This window comes from Tachysurus fulvidraco, chromosome 21 (assembly GCF_022655615.1).
Source record: "Tachysurus fulvidraco isolate hzauxx_2018 chromosome 21, HZAU_PFXX_2.0, whole genome shotgun sequence".
In the NCBI taxonomy this organism is placed as follows: domain Eukaryota; kingdom Metazoa; phylum Chordata; class Actinopteri; order Siluriformes; family Bagridae; genus Tachysurus; species Tachysurus fulvidraco.
In genome coordinates this window covers 7,604,158-7,627,079 of record NC_062538.1, presented here as the reverse complement: position 1 = coordinate 7,627,079, position 22,922 = coordinate 7,604,158, and the positions used below count along the sequence as shown (strand labels likewise).

The following is a 22,922-nucleotide window of genomic DNA, read 5'->3' as shown; positions in this document are numbered from 1 at the left end:
GATTTGTGTTCAATCAAAACAAAGACTCAAGCTTTACTAAGATGGTTGGTTTATTCAAAATTATACAAACGCAAATTGGAATGGAAAATGTTTATGTTGAAATAAATCATGATAAAGTGATAGAATGCTTGTTCTGTGAACAGATATAAATTCAATATAAAATAAATGCAATGCAATAAAAAAAGTCAATGAGTTCCAGAAGGTCAAAATTGTCGGTGCCATTGTCACTAGCTACAATGCTACTGAATAATGAGCTCAAGTGTTCACTTGATCACGTTAAAGCCTTGTTTTTCTTTTCTTTTCTCTTTTTTTCTTTTTTCTGTTTTTTTTTTAAACAAATCTTCTGTTGCATTGTTTATCTTTTAAGAGCCTACAAACTCTGCCACAGCCTAAACACAACAAGTGGAAATACAACTTGATGGTGCTACAGAAGATACTGTTCAGTTTATAGATCATTGATCTAAAAAAAATATCCTGCCTTCTCATTTAAATGCTTATAATGATCCAAACAACTGCCAACAACAACAAAAAAAAAATTGACAAATTCATCTTAAAACCCAGGGTCAATGGAAATTTATCTTAAGGATGCTTTAAAGTAGCGGAACCTTCATGAAAAAGTAATATACAAACACATTGTTAGAAAATGAATTCAAAATATGGGTATATGTTTTATGAATATATTTAGTTGCGTGCATATATTGTCCAATTTATTCAAAATTCCTAAAATTTTATCATACATTGTGCAATATATGCTATTATATACAGTATTTTGACATATTACAGTACATTCCTAGCGTTTTGGATATTCTTTTTTTTTTATATCACTCTTCTGAAAAAGAAAGAAACATAAAAGAACAATATTTATTTCATTAAATAGTTCTATATCTTTTACAAAGCACCATAGTCGACCAAAAAATTGCCCAGTTAAATGTCTTGTAAATACTTGAGGAGCACGTCTTTGAAAGGAACTACCTATTGTGTAGATCTATCTAAAGGTGTGTTGCCACATGTTTGATGGGTCATTGTCATCTATTTGGACATTAATTTAAATTACAAATGGAACAACAGTTACAGACATTAAAACGCAAAGACTGATATTCTTTGCAAAGACCAAAAAATCATTCAGAGAACAAAAGAAGTGGTGTGATCTGAAACAATAGCAACGCTTTGTGCCAAATGAAAAGTGTCACGCTCGGTGCTAAGTATATCTAAAAGCCCCAAATGATGTATGACTAGTTGACAATAAGTCTCCTAACCAAGGTGAAAGAAAATCATCAAAAACGCTTACACAGGTACACTTGTAATGCGCTGGTCTCACATAAGCATAGAATACATCTAAATCCTCATAACCATGCCTAAAGGAAGTGCCCTTACTCGCCTGAGGTACACCCCAGCTTGTAATGTCAATGTAGATAAAATTATAAATGCAAACTGGTGATCACATTCAGCACCCAGATGTAAGTCAAGTATGAATTAGGACATTTTAATGCTAAAAAAAAGCATTTTGATGGACAGTAGGTATTGACTGCCAAGATGCCACAGCAAACAGAAAGTTTGATCCAACGCTTGGATGATGTTGAAATCCTAAAACGTCAAATACTGCGGTGTTCAAATGACAAGCAGCAGCCAAATCTGCTGGAAGATCGACTTAGAGAGATTAAGCAATTTCAAGTGATTACAGTCTGAAGACTCCCAAAGTTTGATAGCACCCAAAATAGGCTGTTGAATACGCCTGTATTGTACTGATTAGGCTTTGGGAGGGGGATTGATTGTGAACCAACACAATCAATTTCCAAAACTAAGGTTAAACATCAACCTAGCTTAAAGTTGGAGTCCTCATTATGATAACCGATGCTATTTAAGCAACCAACACCCTTGTGAGCTTTTTTTTTTTCAGCGGTTACAAATTAATGTGAAACAGGTAGAGCACCATCGCTGACCACCACCAGCAAAATCCCCCTTCAATGACTGGCCACCAAAGTGAACATACATGAGCACAGATATGTTTGTCCTGACAGTGAGAATACATATTAACCAGTAGAAAAGAAGCACCCTTGGATGATTAGATATACAATAAAAAACTTTGGCCACATGGGAAAGCCTGATCTTCTCATAAGCATTTCCCATAATGTCTTTCCAGAGAGGATAGAGACAGGAGCTGGGGTGCTGCTTTTACTTGCAGCAGGTTAACCCTCAAAATAAAAGCTACAAAAATGGCCCACAAAGGCAGGAGGTTTCCAATGGAATTAAAAAAAATAACAAAAAAATAACAAAACAAAAAAAAAAAAGAAGAAGAAAGAGACAAATAAATGGAGCCAAGCATTCAAGAGCCCAACTTTAGACTAAATACGCCTTTTTGGATAAAAGGGAAAGGGAGGGACAGTTGAAAAAAATACTACAGTATAATTATGGCACAAAATCCTTTCCTTCTCACAGTACATTATACTTAAGAATTGTATTGATTAAGGAAACTGTAGTATTTTGTTTTTAATTTACGGTACACACTATGTATTTTTTAATAGGAGCTCAGAAAACCATAAGTTAGGATCACCGTAAGACAGTACATCACAGTGATTACCAAGATTTTGCTCCAATGCAAAAGACTTATTTAGAGAAAACACCAACCCAGAAAAATGCACACACATGGCCATAGCAGCTTTGGGTTGTAGTGGAAAGTAACCTGTGCACATCTCTGGATAATGTTTTTGTTCCCTTCTCAGGATTAATTCAGAATATTTAGAACAGTATTGATGTCATTTTTCATCTGAAGAACAATAATGAACGATGCTTTGAGTGAATGAATTTGTTCCCCCATAAAGTACTGGAAATACTGACCATTCCAAATCCATGGAGGAGCAGATTAATGAAAAACGACTACACTGCACACACACAATGTATATTATGTAAGGAATAAAACCTGATGGAGCATGCTGTTACATTAACATAATCAACAATGCGGTGTCGTGATGTGGCCCGACTTCGAAGTGGAGTTACTATCCCAAAGTTTTATCATTTTCCAATAACAGCACATCCCAACATGTTCTATTCCTCTTATACCACAGCAACCACGTGACAGGACGTGAGACGTGTATTTTTATCTGTTCAAAGTTACATTTCATGCTGGGAAACATCCCAAACAAGTTAGTTCCTGTTAAATTATAACAGAGAAACAACCATTCACCTTTATCTACTGAATTTTATTTTAACAATGCAATGCAGCTCGCCACGCTACAAAGAAACTCCGAAGCCTGATGCCTGATGCTCCAGCTTTACCACTGATTAATATAAATCACTAACACTGGAAACTCCTTCCAAAATGTTTCATAAACATCTTCTAACAGAGCAAATCACCGTATCAACAGTTAATCAACTACTGCTCTAATTATCTGCCATAGAAGTTCCTGTATAAGTGTTTTACTATAGAAATTATTACATATTAAAATGAGTCTATGAATTAAGCCAGAACTACAGTCAGAGCCACAATTAATCACCACCTGACCAAACAGATAAGAGAATTTAACAGTGCTGTGGTATAAGTATATTAATACATAATACCATTATGAGCATAACAGTCATTCTGCCTTGAAAGACCTGAACTATTTTTCTCGTTTGAACATGAATGATGCCTAAAGATATTTAATACAATAAAAACAAGCACCAGCACCAAATGTTTGACTGTTAGGAAGTTACAGAGTCTTCGCCTGTACAGCAGTGTTGCACTGATGAGTCTCGGGTGACTCTGAGGTATATCTGGCCTACGCATGAGAACCCTGTGTTCTGCTGAGACAGAGTAAGACTACTGGCAGAATGAAACAGGTGCAGGAATGTGAGGAGTAAGAACACGCATGAGCCTAGATGCTGGCATGCCTCATTTGGACGAAAAATAAACCTAAATCGTAATGACACTAGTTCTCTGTTTGAGGTAATCTTGCACTGGAGCAAAACCTTGGAACACTACCAACTAGCATTATCTAGTGAAAAGATAGTTTTTAAAAAGAAAAAGAAGAAAAGTATGGATGGAAATATGAGGTGTAGATATGGGGCACAGCTGGGGTGGTGGGAAACTCAGTGCAGAACCAGTGGGCTTTGGGAAGAGCGTGGCCTGCTCTCTGGGCCCTCACAGGAAAGTGGCGTGGTCTGGGTCCACTATGTCCATACTGGCCAGAATGGCTTTCTGGTCATCTTGTGGAGGACGGCGGTACAGCAGGGCGGAGAAGCGAGTGTACGGGTCCTGTCTGGTCAACTTCCTCTTCTTCTTGCGGAGGTAGAGAGCTTCTTCTGGTAGGAGGACCTGAGAGGTGTGGGGCTGCTGGGTCTGAGAGGTCGACACACCTGAATCCAGACAATGGGATGTGAGTCAGCACGTGTGTGCTGCAAGAGGTTACAGATGTGCATAGACAGCGCTTGTGGCTTGAGGATACAGAGCCATGAAAAAAATTACAATCAAACTGAATATATAAAGTCTAAAATAATATGATAGATTTTTAAGAATTTGTTTTTGTTTCACTAGCACTCTAATTTCTCCTATTTTTTATCCCCAATCCCTGTTTGTACATGGTCCAATCTTATCCTTTACTAGTAAGGAAAAATGTACAAATTTTTCCAAATACCTGCACTACATCCCACACAATGAATTTAATTATTTAAAAATCATATGTGATTTCAGATACTGTCTGTGTCAGGTAAAATGAGTGTCTAATAATATGGGTAAGAAAGCTTTATTAGATGTGTGAAGGTCAGATATAAAGTAATGATTATCTTATGAATTATTATTTTACTGATTATTATTTAATGTATCTCTAGTCCTGTTTGAAAGAGTTTTAAATAGCATTTAGAGAGCAATAAAGATTGCGGTGATTATAGATTGTATGGTCTAAGAAAGCTGCTGGGAAGGGCATTGATTACCTCAACACTAACTACTCACACCTCAGCTCTGTGCTGTTGGAGCCTGCACACAGTCAAATGATGTATTTAAACTACTTGACTGAGGCCTGAAAAATAGAAAGCCTTGTCAAATATATCGGGCAATATACACTCACCACTTTAATAGGAACACCCGTACCCCTGCCCATTCATGCAATTAAACCCATTAGTCAGTCATGTAGTAGCAATGCAATGCATGATCCATCATGCAGACACAGGTTAAAAGCATTAGTTAGGATGCACATCAAACATCAGAATGGAGAAATAATCTAAGCTCGGTGACTTTGAGTACGGTACGGTTGGTTGGTTTCAGACTGCTGGGATCTAGCTGTCTCTAGAGTTTGCATAGAATGGTGTGGATAAAACAAACAAACAAACAAAAAAGCATCCAGTGCATCCAATGCAGTTCATTTCACTGGCAGTTTGGAAGTCAGAGGAGAATAGCTAGACTGTGTTGCTACGTGTTGTGGTTATGCTAATAACCACTCGTTACAACACTCTCGATCAGAAACGCTTCTCAGAATGCTCACATGCCTAAACATGGGCAGAGGTGCTAGAACACATAAAGACCACATCAGGTCTCCACACCCATGCTGATGTCTGAGTGAGCCTGTTCTTGGATTCCTGCTTTTAGCAGACAAGATTTAGTTATCTGCTGTTTAACCCATCCACTTCAAGATTTGACATGTTTTGCATTCTTAGATGTGTTTCTGCTCAGCATGGTTGTGAAATATGGATATCTGACTTGTTATACAGACTTCCTGTCACCACACTCTGCATGATTTTATGCATTGTGCTGCTGCCACAGGAATGAACAGGTACCCAAGTGTTCCTATTATAGCAGATAGCAAACCTAGTCCCAAATATAGGACCCTTCAACTACTACACTGATTAAATTGTGACTTGAGTATATGATTACCATAATGGCTCTTATTCATCAAAGCCGCGTATAGTCAAATCCGATCATAAAACGATTGTACAGTACAGTTTCCTTATTCATCAGTTTGATCACACTTACACAAATCGAATTGGGATGTGTGTGAATTTGAGCTTCATGTTTTAACACTCTGAAAAAAGCTTCACTTGCAATTATATAATCAGAACCAACAGCATCGATTAATATAACAAGTATACTAAATATAAAGGTTGGAAAATATTATGGAAAATAAATATTAGATAAAGTTAAACATTATAATCGTGTACACAGGAACCTCACCCTGAAGTATAGGTTAAGATAGGGTTTATACTGTCAGCAAAGAATCTGGAAACACAAATATAGATCTTTTTCAAATTATCCAGGCAGATGAAGTCAAATCTCAGCTTCATTAAAATGTATTTTTCCACACTTGATTTACTTCTTTCCTCAGTTCATGGATAACTGATTCAGACGAATATGGATAACTGAATTATTCCTTTTATTGGCTTATTATCACAGAGCCTGAATAAATTAGGATGTGTTTCATGTAAATTAGATGTGTATAAATGTAAATCAAGTTGTGTGTGTCATATACATGATATTTAAATATGAGACTTCTGGGTAGGTGCATGATACTCGCAGTTCAGACTGGTTCAATGATTGTTGAAAACACAAATGCTCAAATGCGCAATGTTGTCTTTTCGTCATAAAATTGTTTCATGAAATGTAAACATTTTCACTCAAATTCGCATTCATTTCAATGCAACTTTAATGAATAAGGTCCAATGTGACCATTTGTGTTTTTCACCATTCAGAAAAAGCTAAATCACCACTGCACACGGCTATCAAAAAAGCATAATGAGTGAGATCTCACCCATTTTCTTTCTGGCCTTGGAGTTGTTATTGTTAACTGCAACCTTCTTGGCTTTTTTGACACGTTGATATCTCAGTGCTTCTATCCTCTCAGACCCTGCAGGACCACTCGGTGTACCTCGACGTTTTCTGCACAGAGAACAAAGAAAGGGCAAAGGGCTATCACAGAGGAGAAAAGCTGTCCTGTGCCTTTCTATTGATAAGACACTGGTCACATATGGCTTGGCCCAATCCTTGTCAAGTTACTGCTCTCAGTGCCAAGCTATAGGCGCACCAGATTGCCTAAGAACCAGTCCAAGACATCCACACTCTCGGAATCGGCCAGTTTGTTCAGCATGACAATTATGGAGCCGGAAGTTATTTGAGTGGAAAGAGAGGTATACACAGGCCTATAGAGGTGTACAGGTGCTTTCTCATTAGTACAGTACTGTTCACAGCAAAGAGGAATTTTGAAAAACAAAGCTTGATGAACATTACTTCTACAATGTATTAACTAAGAATACTGTGGTATGATAGAGAACTTATTGAAGAACAAAATATAATGGTATTAAGAAATAATAAGAAGAAGAATAAGAATAATAATAAGAAGAAGTATAAGAATAAGAATAATGTCTACTTTTGTGGAAAGGAAAGTATGCATCCTTAAACTTCCTTAAAAATAAGTTGTATTCACAGTCTTCCCATCCAAATACAGTATGGAGGCACTTAAAATGCAGCCCACATACTCAGCCACACGCGCACACACGGCTCTGACGAGGCACGGTGAAACAAGAAAAGGAGCATTATAAAAGGCCCTTCCATCTGCTGGGGCTGCCAAGAGAAATTAGAAGCCATTAGTAGAGGGGGAAAATCACAGCTGAGCGACAAAGCATCTTCAAAAATGTGTTCATAGACATGAATACTGTCTACAATGGGCTTCACCATGCTGACAGGGGGAGAGATGGCGGGAGGGGAAATGGCTACTTGGGAACAGTCACATAATGAAAAATAAAACAAAGCACTCAGACAACAAATGTAACAAGAATTTAATCAGATATTTGTTTGTTTTTTTCAACTGAAGAGCAATATTTAGCGATGGCATGCATGGAATTTTGCACATGGAACAGAACTTTAAAGGGGAATACTCTGAAAAGCATTTCACTGGGCAAAAGCCACAAATAAAAAGAGAATGTTTTTACGGTGCCCAGAGCCAGTAGTATTTTCCCCATTACAAAACGAAGTGCATGAGCTTTTATGGAAGTATACTTTCTCCCTTTGAGCGGGAGAGTGTTCTGCAGTCCAAATGTATAAGTAAACACATGTGCATTTGGATTTATGATGATGAGAGTGCTTAAAGGGGCCAGTATTTTTAATTTTTTTTATTGTGTAACAATAACTAAATGCAATGCACTTTGCAACTAAGGCAATGATTAAAATACCTCATGCTTTTAATCCATAACTGATATATTGTGTAGTTATTATATAATTTAAAACTAGGTACAAGAATTTTTTTTCGATTATAAAGACTTGTTCTTCTTTTCATTTCAAAGCCTTCATGGCACTAATTTACAAGCAAAATAAGTGATCACAATCCTAAATGTCCTTTGTGTTTTTCACATTTAGGAAAAAAAAAATAGGTAAAGCAAGTAAAGTTTATGTTGACGCGTGATCTGTGACATATTCCTTAATACCTAGAAAACTTACATATGCATACCAAGATGAGAATGCATATAGGATTTAAGACTGCAGAACGTAAATGCATAGCTACTCATAACAAAAAAAAAAAGAATAAAAATGCAGGTTGGTGTAGCAAACTAAATAAATCAAGACTCTCAGACTCGTATTCCCCTTTAAAGAACGAGGTGAATAAAAGCCCCACCTGCTGCCCCCCCCTTTCAGACATGGATCCAACCCTTACCTATTGCGGTGTAGAGGACCTGGTCACAACAACGCTGCCCAGATAGCTGAGATCAATCAAAAACAAAGCAGGTAAGACTCCAGGAGTCATCAAGAATGACCAACTGCCCCTAATTGAGATGATGAGGACATTGCAACAGATGAGAGCGGACAGTCCCTGCAACACGATTCGCCCAACAAGCCTCCCCCTGGCAGTCAGTGCTGGGGTGACCTGAGTGGTGGAGGAAAGGGAGGTGTGGGAGAAGCAATCATGCAGTCATATTACTAAGGAGAGGAGGCCTGTGCCTGCTGCGCTGGACACGTCTAAATCAATCTCCACTTCATACATACTGTAAGTCATCCTAAAAAGCCTGGAGTTAGTCAAAACAGGGCTTTATTTTGACTGAGAAAAGTCAATTGGGATGAACGGGGGTTCCTCCTGTTGGGTGAAAGGCAGGGTAAAGCAGAATGACACAGAATGGAAAGGCTGGGGTCCAGTGGTGGTGTTCCTCTGATTCCAGGCTTTTAAGGGGCTTTGGTGCTGCATTTTAAATTGACTTAATATAGCACTCATTGAGTGACTGGGCCCCAAAAGGTCTGTCACCATATCTGTGAAGCAAATAATCCATCCTGTCCTGAGCTTGTTTGCCCTAATATCAATTCAGGTATACAATAAATTTTCAGACAAGTGTCTTTAAGTGCTTCACAGACCTTATGAATGAACTTTGATGTTTGACATGAAAAGCAGCATCAGTGAGACTGAGATAGTTAAACAAAGTTATAGCACAACATCATCTATGTAGAAAATGATTCTGAATGGTTTGCAAAATGTAAGGCATTGATGGCAGTTTAGAAAAGAAAACATGACTTTCGATGTAGTTAACTTCTTTAGCAAACACAGGTAAAACTGCTCTACCTTCATGGGCAGTTAGGAAGTTGTTCTACTTTTTGTAAATTGTAAATTGCCTATTATACTTTTAGTACAAGGAACTTTTTTGTAACCCCGTTGAACTTACCCTGAAGCTGATAGCTGGGGCGGAGAGGGTTCTGATGGCAGAATCTCCTCACTCCTCCTCTGGGTTGCCATCTGTCCAAAAATGCTGCTGCTTTCCATGGGGGGTGATGGAGATTGGGATGGATAGCTTGTTGCTGAGGTGCCAAAGGCCATGTGGGAGCGGTAAATAGGACTTGCTCGTCGGCTTCCCTGGACTTGAGCAGGGGAAGAAGAAGGTGAGGATCTTTTTGAAAAGCTAACAGATGAAGGTGGCTGCAGGGTTATTTCAGACATCTCAGGGGGAATGGACGGCTGGACAATGCTAGGACGGGGCCTGGGACGCACTACAATCTCTGGAGAACCCTCATGAGAGCTAATCGGGCTTTGAGTAAGGGGTGAGAGACGGGAAGGCTGGAGTACCACCATGCTGGGTTCCATCCGACGGGGCTGTCTGGGCGTTAGCTCATACCAACGAGTATCCAGGCTTCCAAATGAGCTAGGACCAACAATGTGAGACGCTTGGTCAGGGTAAGGCAATACCGGCACACCCATACCGTGGCTTGTGTGTCTTAGCTGCCCTAGACTCTGTGCCTCTTGCATAGGTAAATGCTTGGCTGGAAGGCCCTGAGGCTTCACTTTGCTGGGAGACTTGCCTAGCCGACTCTTTGGGGCCTCCAGCTGAAGAATACCAGGATAAGAGGGTATATGAATTGAAGCAGGTGGGAGAGCACTAGGAGGGAGAATGAGGGGTGGTGGAAGAGAAGGTTCCCGATGAAATTGCAAAGGGTGGTGGGGTGGGAATATGAAGTGAGGACCCTCAAACGTGGCAAAGGGGAAATCAGGCCGTTGCCAGATATCTGGAGAACGGGATGATGTGTGTGTCAAGGGAAGGGAGCAGCCTGAGACTGCATAGTGCTGAATCTCTCCTTCACTGATTTCCTCTGGTATGGGTGGACGACCAAAAGGCCTCTCAATGTGGTAAGGGGGTGAAGACATTACTGAGCTAAGTGGGCTGGTGTCTGGCATGTAGAAAGGAGGTGGAGGCTCGGGTTCTCCAGGACTGCCCAAATAGCTGCCCAAGTAGAACTGGCCATGGGAAAAGGCTCGAAAATGAGGAGCATCACGGATCTGCCCCATGGCCTGAAGTCGACTGCTTTCCATGATGGTCATCCCTTCAATTGGCCTTTGGAAGCGGGGGCTATAGGCTGGGGGTTGCAAGTAAGACTCCTGGCTGGAAGAAATGGGAGAGATCTGATGGGGTCTGAGAGTTGCCATCATAGGAGGCATGGGACCTGGATCATCATTCTCTTCATCAGACTGTCGAAATTCTGGATAAAGGTCTGATTCTTCCACAAAAGGGAAGCCCTCAATACGCCTAGGCTTGACAGGTGTGTCTATATCATTGAGATCCATGACAAAGCGACCATCTGGCCCACGACTGATTAACTCAATAGGTGTAGTAGCCTCAGCTTCATGTTTAGAGACGCTATATTTCTTGCTAATTATTGCTCTTTTGGTCTTCTTGTATAAGGAAAGCTCCTTCTCCTTGGCAGGACTTTTCTTAGCTCGGGATCCATCCTCAGATGACTCCGATGGAGCTCCCATGGATCGGACACTCTCTGGACTCATCTTTCCAGAAGAAGGTCTAAAGAAAGAAAGATAGGGAAACCATTAGCTTCAGTAACTTTATCAAAATTTATTCTGACAGTATTTCAAAAAGCTTATCATATCATGTATGAAAATAATTTAAGCTTTCCTCAGGTAGGTCTTCTGCTGACATTCTTAAAAGAAGTTAGTGCTAAGGTAGATAATACCTGGTAAGCAAGTACCTGTAGTGCTGCTTATAAAATAGTAACCATTGTTATGAATTTATATTATAACCTCAAGCCAAGTATTCCATACATCAACACAGAGACAATTTTAATCATTTGCCTGACCCAACAGACACTGAAGGAAAAAGGGTATGTGAGTTCCATGCAAATTCATCTATGAAAGCTGCTATATATATTAAAATGTCTTGTGATTAATGAAACTACTTTATCTTGTTTAATTTCTTGGTGGACCTTTCCCGGCAACACTGGGCATCACAAGGCATTACCCATATTCACATACTCATTCACACGTAAGGGTAATTTTGAGTAACCTATCCATCCACTCACATTGTATTGGAGATGAAACTTAAGAACCCAGAGGAATGTCCATTAACATGAACTCAAGATGGAACCAACATGTCACCTACCAAGATATTAACACTTTACTAATTTTACTATTAACAGATTAAGGCCTACTGTACATTGTGTCATTTCTTAGAATTACTGAACTCTGTTGAGTAGCTGTAATGAGTCTCATGCTGATGCTTTAGAGCAAATTATACTCTATATCCAGTTGAAGGAATATTTTCCTTCAGTACTCAGACCTGTAATCCTTAATTTAGATTAACACTATAACTTTCTTTAGGGGCCAGATAAGTTTAATTAATATGAATAAAATGATCTGCCTCTTCTCAATGTTTGAGGAATCTGCTAAGATATATTTTAGTTCATTTAAATCATTCTATTGTTTTGTAACACTAAAATTTTGCTGAGATATACTCAGACTTCAATTTATAATATTATACCTTTATGTTGTGCCTTTCAATCCTTGTGACCGGAAAAAAATAAATAATAATAATTTTTCTTTAGATAATATATCTATATATTCTTTAATATTAACTAACAATATTAATAAAAAAAAACTGTATTTAAATAACTGTTAATTGTGTCTACACTTAACAAATAAACACTCATTTTTAGAAAAACACTATTAGATTCTGGATAAGGAGATTCATTTTATTTCAGTAAACACAATAAAACAATCACCCAGAAAAATAAGGAATATCAGAGCTGCAATTATTTTATTATTAATAGTATCAGCTAAAGCCTTGTTTCTGCTGAATCATTACACTTTGTGCCTGTGCTGGCTGCAGTGACGATGCTGGATTTCCATGGCAACTGCCTACCGACGACCGACATTGAAGTCAGTGATATCATCCATGATTCAAAACACCAGAAAAGGAGAATCTTATTTTCATCAACAATGTTGGATCAGAGCTATCTGCTACTCATTTACATCAGGTCAGAATTGTTTTTTTTTTTTTTGTGAACTAAAACCGTTTCTTAGCTTGACATTTGTCACTTGTGTAATGTCTTACACTTATTATTATTTTTTTAATTAACCCGAATGACAGTGCAGTTTATTTTTATTATGATTGTTATGTATGAGCTTTGTACAGTTACAATAACCACAAATCATCTTCATACATGAGGAAATGCAGCAAAAGCAGATTTACCCACAACATTATGCACATGCTCTTGCAGCTGATTGAGCCAAATGAGGATGTGAATGAGTAAAAGCTACAACTAACCAGAGACTAAAAATGAACAGATGTGATTATTGTAAAGTGTATGAGTCATAACACTTAAAACCTGTTCATAAATTAAAATGAAGGAACTAAAGGTGTTGAAAGAAATAAGAAGCTTATTTGAAATTGACCTGTTTAAATAGGTCAGATTTCCAAGGCAGATACTGCCATTTCACATTTGTGTGTGTGAAATGTGTAACATAATACATTTAAACTGCAAAAGCAATAGTACTTAGCATGAAACATTGGCTCTAGAACAGGCTCAAAGCCTCTACTACTGTACTACATGATAAGGAAGCAGTGTAAACAAGTCAAAATGTGTTTTTTCAATTACCATGTACACATATAAGTGAAATCTGTAAAACATTAAATCACCACAATGATAAATCAAAATAAGATTGCAAAAAAAACAACAAAAAAACTATAAGGGTTTTGATGCAGGAATGTGTGCCACTCGTGGTCAAGCTCTGGTGTGAAGTGCAGTTTTGGTCAGATAGATGCAGCCATTCAGAGGGCGGTCAGCATTGAAATCTGAAAATCTGATATGAACATCATGAGGTTAACACACTAGACAGCTTCACTGCGTCCTCCTAAACTGCAAATAAAATATTTACAGAGTTAAAATTTAATATTATGGAACAGGCTTATACAACAGACTTTATAAAAAAGCATATTTTGACCATAATTGGATTCTCTGCCCATAGCACACTTTCATGCCTCCGATTTAAGAAAACATATGTGTTGTAGAAATGTTTTAATTGCTAGCTGAATATGCTTTCGTCATGCAGTGAACGTCAGGCTTTGATCAAGTTGTTGGTTTCGTGTCATAGTGAAACAGACATAAGCCTAACCAGTTCATTTTGTACTACCAGAAATACCAGCTGGCAAATTATCTGTCCTTCACTGACACTAGTGATGCAGTGAACAAAGTTTCCCAGAATGCCACACACATAGAATGTACAATAGAAGACAAAATTAAAGCATAACATTAATTCATAACACCCTATCCAATAAGCTATTAAAAGTGTAGGAGCTCAAATCAGTATTTATATAATCTCTGTATCTTCTTTATTAAACTGATTTTATATTACACCTTTAATACATTGAAATTTCCAAAGTGGAAAAAGATGGAAATAAAGCAATAAAATATAAAATATAATTTGTACATATCAAAGAAAAAATTAGTATAAAAAATAGTAAAAAAATAAATAATTAAAAATAAAAAAATAAAGATGTAAATAATAATAATAATAACAACAATAATAAAGACAAAAAAGAAAGCAATAACAATAAAACTACAAAAACAATTAATAACATAGTTCATGCTACAGCATTAATAAATAATTAAGTAATGTAAGTAGGAAAGGCTAATAATAAACAGCTAGTTATAAGCTGAAAAGAAAGTGTAAAGGACAATTCTTTTAGCATATTTTGCTTTGTGAACCTGCCAAACGTTTTATAGTAACATACGTCAGATCTTTGCTGCATAATGACTGCAAAAGTCCGTTCCACCAATCTTTTTAGTTTTCATACAAAGAAGAGAACACGAAGAAATCTAGCTCTATGATATACTGTAAAGGCATAATATTGATATACAGTTTAGCCGGCATTTAAAGATGTATGAAGGTCTCAGTCTTGGTCTAATATGATAATATATCAAGAATGTGGTAATATTCTATATTAATATTCTATAATATTAAAAAACAAATGCTGCATTTTTCACAAATTGTAGTTTGTTTGTTGGTTAGGTAGAGAATCCTGTGAGTAGTGCAGTACAGAACAAGAACAACACAAAATCTTTGATCATTTCTTGCCATGCTATAATAGACATAAGGTATCACCTGTGCTATATTCCATAGCAGTTTTAGTAATGTTATTACTAAAATAACTCATTATCTAAACCCAAAACTGTGCAACTTGATCAGGGACGTCCAGAAGCCTGCAGAAATAATAGTACATGGCATGAGGGTATGGAGAAGCAGCAGGCTGGCCAGTGAGAGTCTGTGTTGTGAAAATAACCTAGAGGTTGAAAAGATGCGTGCTGAATGTGGCCTAGAGACGCTCAGCCAGGCAGAATAAGATGGTCCTCGAAGGAGAATAAAAGCTTAGCCCTATATCTCACCCTTACACACTAACTGAGGCATGGAGTTAATCCAGTCAACCTGAATTAACCAGTAATATATGGATGATCTACTGGATATTTAAATAAAAGTGAAGATGTGGTGACTGCATGTACAATCACGCAGAGCAACACTTAAATTAAGCATCCTTTTTTCACTGCATCAGAAAGCAGCTGCTTTAATATACTTTTTATAAAAATGGGTCACATGGCAACTCCATGACCAAGCATCGCCTCCTGCTGGACAAACATAACTCAACAGCTGAGACACCGAAAGGTCAGCACGTTGCTTAGAGCTAGGCATTTGTATGGATGGATGTGAGACAGGCAAACATGAAAAAATAAAGGGCTGAAGCAAGTTCTTTGGCATGTCCGCCCCTACAACCGTGCCCATAGGACATGCGGCCAAGCCGGTGCACGCTCGGCTGCGCAAGGTACAGGCACTCACTGACGGCTTGAAGATGGGCGCCTGAGCCTGCTCTCATCCGTCCCCTCCCACAAGGGCTCTATACCAGGCAGGGGGGTTAGAGGAGCCCTGTGACAGGAAACATAACAAAAAACAGAAGGAAGGGGTGGGGAGCATGAAGGTTGTCAATGATGTTCAGCTTCCATATATCCAAGTCAGGAGGAGTGACAAACACCAAGATGGGAGAGGAAAAAGATTCAACTAAAATACGATCGGAGGGAACTTCAGTCAACTCAACACCATTACCTTTTCAACATGACATGATATTGCTTTCCTAATGGTGAATAAACAAAAATCTCATATTACCTGTACTAGCTTAAAAGCATTTAACAATAGTAGGTTTGTATACTAGTGTGTAATAAAACAGAAAAAAGAAAAGCAGTGTTATACCTCGAAGTAGAATCTTTCAAAGCAGAGTAGAGATTGCACATTTACTATGACAAATTACCATGAGAATTCACGTTTACAGTTGCCGACAGGGGAATCATCCAAATTTGTTTTTCTATTTGCACAAAAAAAATAAATTTTTTTGCTTCTCTGCTATTTCCCAAAAAAATGAAACATACTGTATACGATTCTCCCCTATAGCACAAATGTAATCGAATAATCAAGACACGTTTGCTTGAATATTTGCACTGGAGCTACAACATAACACTGCTGACAAATAAAAAGATTTCCCAAATTAGTGAATCATACACTCAAGGAATGAACAAATGCACTTTTGTCCATTCTTATTGATAAACCAGATGTAAGTGTCCAGTGTACAACTAATAAAGCAAATCTGAGATTTTTCCCAGACTAGAGAAAGAACTTCTAAGAACCTGTATTTTTACCTTAACTTCATTTAAACCTTTAGTTATAAATCAATATGCCGCTCTATATTGACATACTATATGGCCAAGAGTACATGGTCACTTGAACATCACACTCATATATCTCTTCCTGAGACTGTTGCTAAAATGTTGGAAGCACACAACTGTCTCAGATGTCTTTGTATTCCTTTCACCGGATCCAAGAGGCCCAAACCTTGATAAATGCTTCTGTGTATAAAGCAAGGGTCACAAAGACATGGTGTGCCAAGTGCACAGGGCATTGTCCTCAACCCTACTGAACACCTTTTGGATGAATTGCAATACAGACATCATAGCCTGACCTCTGTACCTCTTGTAGCTGCATGAGCACAAATGTCCAAAGATACACTACAAGATCTACCAGAAAGCCTTCCCACAATAGTGGAGGTTATTACAACAAAGAGTGAAGGTTATAACAGCAAATGGGGCCATGTGGACATATTTATGTGACTGACTATTTGTCCACAAAGTTTTGGCCATAAAATATATCAGTTTCGAGTCAAACTAAACCTCTTAGTGAAATTAGCTTGGAAAAATTGCTCATGTAAGTATGATCAGGCCGAAGGCCATTTCTGTATGCGTGTCATCCAGAGCAGGCACTGGCATTATGACAACAAGCTCATTACGGAAAAAAAACGTACAGTCTCTTGAGTAACAGTGCTTAAAAATCAGTCAGCAGTTGTAATCATTTGCAACATATGTGCAATGAGAGAACATCTTGAAGGAATATAAAAAGTGTATTCTTAATTAAAGGATCGTTTCAATCTACCCATAAGGTAAAATAAAAATGTATGCCTTAGAATAACTGACAAATTAGCTCCTTTCATGAAGAGCTCTCATGATAGCATTATGCCATTAAATTCTATGTCAATTCTAATACCAGCACATGGACTTAAACCTCATTTCAATCACAGAAGACTTATGTAACAGCAAAAACATCCTGAATCTGTACTGTACTGAAACACATAAGAACCTTCCCGGAGCTAAATATGGAAAACATTACAGCTTACTACATGACCAGAGATACACTCACTGACCATTTGACCACCTGTACACCTGCTCATCTGTACAACTGAAAATAACTCAAATAATCACACGACAATAGATGACTACAAGGGGTTCTGCTCCTGTCAGCCCAGAACAGGCTAAGGTCTAAAGATCTGGGCATATATTCATGAAACGTCAAAGAGTTGCTCTTGACAAAATAAAAAAATAAAAAAACTCTTATAAAAGTTGTTTTTTTGCCCTTAAAATTACAGACAAGGTCCTAGTAAAGATAAAGGTTATTCATAAGGCATCTTAACCCTTTAAAAAGGGCTCATAAGGCTTAGTTTTATTTTTCAGAGGAGAAAATGGCTGAAAGGTGAAGAGGGAGAAGAAATATATTGTATACATTATTCAATAATAATAGTGAGTTAATATAATAAGATGTTACAGATTAGATTGTGTATATCATATAAGAGATAACACACACAGCTTTGACACAGTGCAGAAATGCCACATATATTGCCATGGCATTTAGAGATAGAGATACACTAACATCTCCGAAACAGAGCCGAAATGCTATAGCATCAGAAATGATATAATTTGTCTCTAGGACATTTCTGTGCTGTGTCAGAGATGTTAACATTTACATTACATTTATTACATTTGTAACATACAGATGTTAGCGCATCTCTAATATGATCGGTTACAAACGTAATCCCTACACGATATAGACTCAAATATCTTAACATAGAGACAAAGTGAAGGCTTATAATAAACCGGGTTTTAAAATTGCTCCCTTTTTTAATTGGACAACCAATCACAGTCTTCAAAAGAATATGTCATACCTAGCAAAGAGGTCAGACAAATATAATAATAATAATAATAATAATAATAATAATAATAATAATAATAATAATAATAATAATAAACCTGCTGATTTAATCCTCTACTTGAACCATTAAAGAGAACTGTATGTAAAAGATCGTATAGACTTTCCTAATGTCCATCTCACTAAGCCTGTCAAAGGGTTACTAAATCATTTATAAATAGCAACACAGCTCCTCATGTTCCAAACATCCAAATACAACAATACTGAAATTCGGTTTCAGCACGTCGTTCACTGTTTCACATCGTGTGCTTTTAATTACACTGCCATGTCTTTGTTAATGATTTGATTCTGTCTCCATCTTTGTCCTGTCACTGGACTGTTGTCCTGTTGTGTTCACCTCTCCTATGTTTATTGTCTTATTGTCTTTCACATCTCTACTTTATTGTGTATTCCATGTTATATCAGGCCCACATGTCAGGAGCAGAAACCTGAGTTGGATGCAAGTACAGTAATTTAAAGTGTTTATACGAGAGAGGCAGGTAGATCAATCCAAACATGAGGGCAAACCGAGAAAGGGAAACAGGTAGAGGTGATGCAATAGGCAAATAAGGTGACCATGTTATTAACTGGGTAACAGCTTTGTATAAACAGCCAGTAAACACTGAAATATACTCCACACAGAACAAAGACACACGAGGAGACGACCAATGGCAATACAAGGGTGGAGACAGGACATGAATCTAAACAAACCACATGGCGCAAAGCAAACAAACACATGACCGACACTCAGGAGTGTTTCCTGACACCAAGCTGTCTTTCACATTTTGTACTCCTGTTTTTAACCCTTGCCTTGTCTTCCAGTCATCTGATTACCCTTGTTTATAACTGCATGTAAATAACAAATCTCATATTGTCTTAAATACAATTTACTACATGCAGAATGTTAACAAAGTAACCCAGAAAGCAAGCAGGTACGTCAACTGATGTTTGTTAAATGTAACATAATACACCTGTACTGCCTGTTTATTTAGTTAATAACTATATGTTAATGTTCTATACATGTTACTTTGTTAAGGTTTGACAGTTTGAAGTTCATGATTTTGTTCAGTAATGTGTTGAATGATGTCAGTCAAGGCAACCTTAATGAACAGCATTAACAAAATTGCGCCTCAAAGAAATGAACGCCGTGACCACTTTATGTGAGTTACTGGTTTCTCTCTGACCAGTGATTAGTTTGAGAGAAGCTGGAACTGACTGGAGGTGTGTCAGGTTCCTGCACTGGGACACACTACTCATTACATTAGCAGAGACTGAGGAAAGAGGTGGAAGATTAAGTGGTTACTTACGGAGTCTCCACGCTTTTTCTGGTGTGTGTTATTGAAAGAGGGGGATCTATTTAAAAAAGGCAAGACCAAAGACAAAAGAAGAAAACACAAAAGGAGATAAGTAAATATTTCATCAGGAATGATAGAAATACAGCCATAAGATGTGACACCTCCAATATGTATTGTATATGAATTGGATTCTTTGCTTAAGGATAAGCTACGAGAATCATTGATTTTTTTTTTAAAGGAGTTTTGCTTTATTTATGGTAGTCTTGCCTTCTGACAAGGTTTCATAGCACAGAGCATTTAGATCGTTTAATCTGATTAGTCAGAAATATTTTTATTTTAAATAACAGATAGGATAATACATTTTATAAGGAGGATTTATTGAGCATATACGGAAGGAGTCTGCACATAACAGCACATAACAGTTAGCAGTAAAGCTTTAACTTTAACGTTTTTTTTTTGGGACCTGACATGACAAAGTGCATTTCTGTTATTATATTGAATTATTATTATACTGCATTAATAATAATAATAATAATAATAATAATAATAATAATAACAACAACAACAACAACAACAACAACACAACAATAATGATAATAATAACGATGATAATAATAATTATTATTATTATCATCGTTATTAGTATCATTATTGTTGTTGTTGTTATTATTATTATTATTATTATTATTAACAAATTCAATAGAGAAATGGGTGAAAAGATAAATGTAACTCAAACATTTTTGTTTATCATTAATTAAAAATTATAAATATTAGAAAATCTATCTATCTATCTATCTATCTATCTATCTATCTATCTATCTATCTATCTATCTATCTATCTATCTATCTATCTATCTATCTATCTATCCTCCTGTCTACCTTATCTGTCTTAAGATAGGTAAATATACTGTATAGACATAGATAAAGATAGGTTTATCCTATGGTCTGTATTGGAATCGCACTCTCAATGGAAACTAACAGACATTATTCTACAATTGTCATCTATATTGTCATCACTGCACACATCATACCACAACACTACCATCACAGTGTTTAAGTTCTGTACAGAGTTTGTAGTGTGGGCGAGTGTGTGTTTGATGAGTAGTGAGTAATGAGTGTGTTCCAGTGTAAATCACAGGCCTGAATGTGATGGGAAAAACCGCGTGACCCGTGAGGGTGCCACTCACCTCGTCGCCTCTTGAGTTTGCGTCGCCGCTGCTTGTTGACGAAGCAGACTGCCAGTGTACTGAAGAGGATGGCCGCCGCCAGGAAGCAGATGGTGGCCACGATGCCCGCCACCACCGGCCGCGCCAGCCCCTCGTCTGCCACGTCTGGCGGTGGGAAGAAGTCTGACGCATACAAAGGGCAGTCTTAGGACAAACACGCTGGGAGAGTACATAGAGACAGCAAGTAAATACTGTCCTATACTTTAATACTTGAATTTATCATGTTGTCTATTTTAGTGTAGTTTTATAGGATGGATTTTCATAGTGAGGATTGTAAGGATTTATTGAAAACTTGAGAAATGAAAATATAGACAGCAAACAATAAACTTGAGTAGTGCATGTTACAGCAAATCCTTGGCACTCTGCAGCAAAAACAGATCCTTCACAGAACAGTTATTTCATAAAAGTCAGACGTTTATCAACCTCGAATTGAGAATAAATAGGCTTTTAGCATAATGTGCTTATTTTGCCTCGAATGGACCATTACCATAATTATAGTACTTGAATCATGTAATTAGAAGCTGAATAATGAATAATTCTGGGGTTTTGTGAGCATTAGGCAAAATGTAACCCGTTTTGTTAAACTCTCAAACATATTTACATTATTTATGGCAAGACATTAAAGAATCATATTGTCCTGATCCTATATTGAATATACTGTATAATATAATCATTCTTTTAGTAAAACAGCATACAGTTTTACACAGGTATTATCCTAAATGATACATAATTTCCATTTCTAATATCTCTTGAACTCAGACTAACTGCTGCTTGATCCAAGGCTTGAACTGTGTTTTTATTATAGATCCATCCCAAATCACATACTTACCACTATTCTGTGCCCTTTTGTAGTATAAACAGTGTGAGTAGTGTTCACACTGAAAATTTCAACAAGAAGAAGTGCATTTTAAGTACCTGGATGATAATCTTATTTAACTGAAAGCAAAATGTGTGGAATGCTTGACATTTCATGCCTTGCTTATTTAAAAGTGTATATAATATATAAAATGTGTGGGATTTCTAGGCACTAAATAAGACGTGTATGTGTTGTGTTCCATTAAAGACTATAAAACCTTTCTAAAATACATACACGTGATGGTAGAGTACACGGCGCATAATTTAAGTGTATAGTGTGTGTAGTATGTCATTTGGGACACAGCATATCGTTGATCACTTTGTCTCTTGTGGGTGTGTAGAGCCTGTTGTTGCTGTCGATCATGTGCGTACAATGAGCTAGTCGATAAAAGAAGGCACTAATCAGGGTTAAACTGTTTGTTTGATTTACATTTAATGTGTTAGGCTTTGAACTAGCTTTATTTGACAGCAAAGTAAGCTACACTACATAAACTACAACCAGCAATCTCTGCTATATCCTTCCAAGCGCCTCAAATTTCTTCATGTCTCTGAAAGACCCTATACGTAATTCTATGCTTTTCTGGCCTGTTTGGATAATATCCATACTTAGATAAAAAAAGAAGTTGTTTGAGATCATTCCCATACTGTACATTAGCAATATTAGTCTTGTAACTCAAAAACTACAAGGCTAATGTTGCTAACGTGTGGCAACTGAGCCTTATTCCTCAGTGGACTATGATCATATGATTCTCCATAACCCCAGAAAGACATATTATGGTAAATAAAACAACAACTAAACAAACCAAAAACAATCAATTACACTTGTTTCCCAACAAAAAAATGTTTCCCTTTTATTTTGGAAAACTATACAGTGGTTATGTGAATAACATTGTGTGTTGGCATTTTTGAAATATGATTTAAGCAAATATCTCTTCTGTGAGAACACAAGAAAAGGCTGAATTGCAGATGAATATTTGAATCCAAATTGTTGTAGTGCAGCATTATATCCAGCAGGTGGCAGTACAGTATCACTAAAATCTGCAGATGTATCTAATTTGCATTTTACTTGGCATTGAATCTGTAGTAAAGTACAGAGAGGAAGTGAACACTTCCACTAACCTGTACTGGAGACACCAACTACATTACTGGGTTCACTGATGAGGTCCTCCATGACTGCCATAACTCTGAACTCATACCATACCTCCTGTAAACACACAGTCCAGGTGTTAATCTTAAATCTGATATCACACAAGGGAACAAAAACATTTAAAACA

At 37.2% G+C, this 22,922-nt stretch overlaps 1 protein-coding gene across 4 annotated transcripts in view; it reads right to left on the bottom strand.

Moving 5' to 3' along the window:
• The window catches only part of igsf9bb (immunoglobulin superfamily, member 9Bb), a 96,011-nt gene continuing 73,089 nt past the window's right edge, over positions 1 to 22,922 (bottom strand). For 2 of the 4 annotated variants that reach the window (XM_027134165.2, XM_027134166.2), the window contains exons 15-20: positions 22,768 to 22,852; positions 20,755 to 20,916; positions 19,580 to 19,625; positions 9,604 to 11,226; positions 6,714 to 6,841; positions 1 to 4,332 (exon numbers count right to left, since the gene is read on the bottom strand). In XM_027134165.2, the coding sequence (XP_026989966.2) occupies positions 4,118 to 4,332; positions 6,714 to 6,841; positions 9,604 to 11,226; positions 19,580 to 19,625; positions 20,755 to 20,916; positions 22,768 to 22,852 (2,259 nt within the window). In that variant the 3' untranslated portion in view covers positions 1 to 4,117. Of the gene's footprint in view, positions 4,333 to 6,710; positions 6,842 to 8,609; positions 8,656 to 8,686; positions 8,820 to 9,603; positions 11,227 to 19,579; positions 19,626 to 20,754; positions 20,917 to 22,767; positions 22,853 to 22,922 lie in introns of those variants that run through there. The other 2 variants (XM_027134167.2, XM_027134168.2) reach the window with 2 other exon arrangements.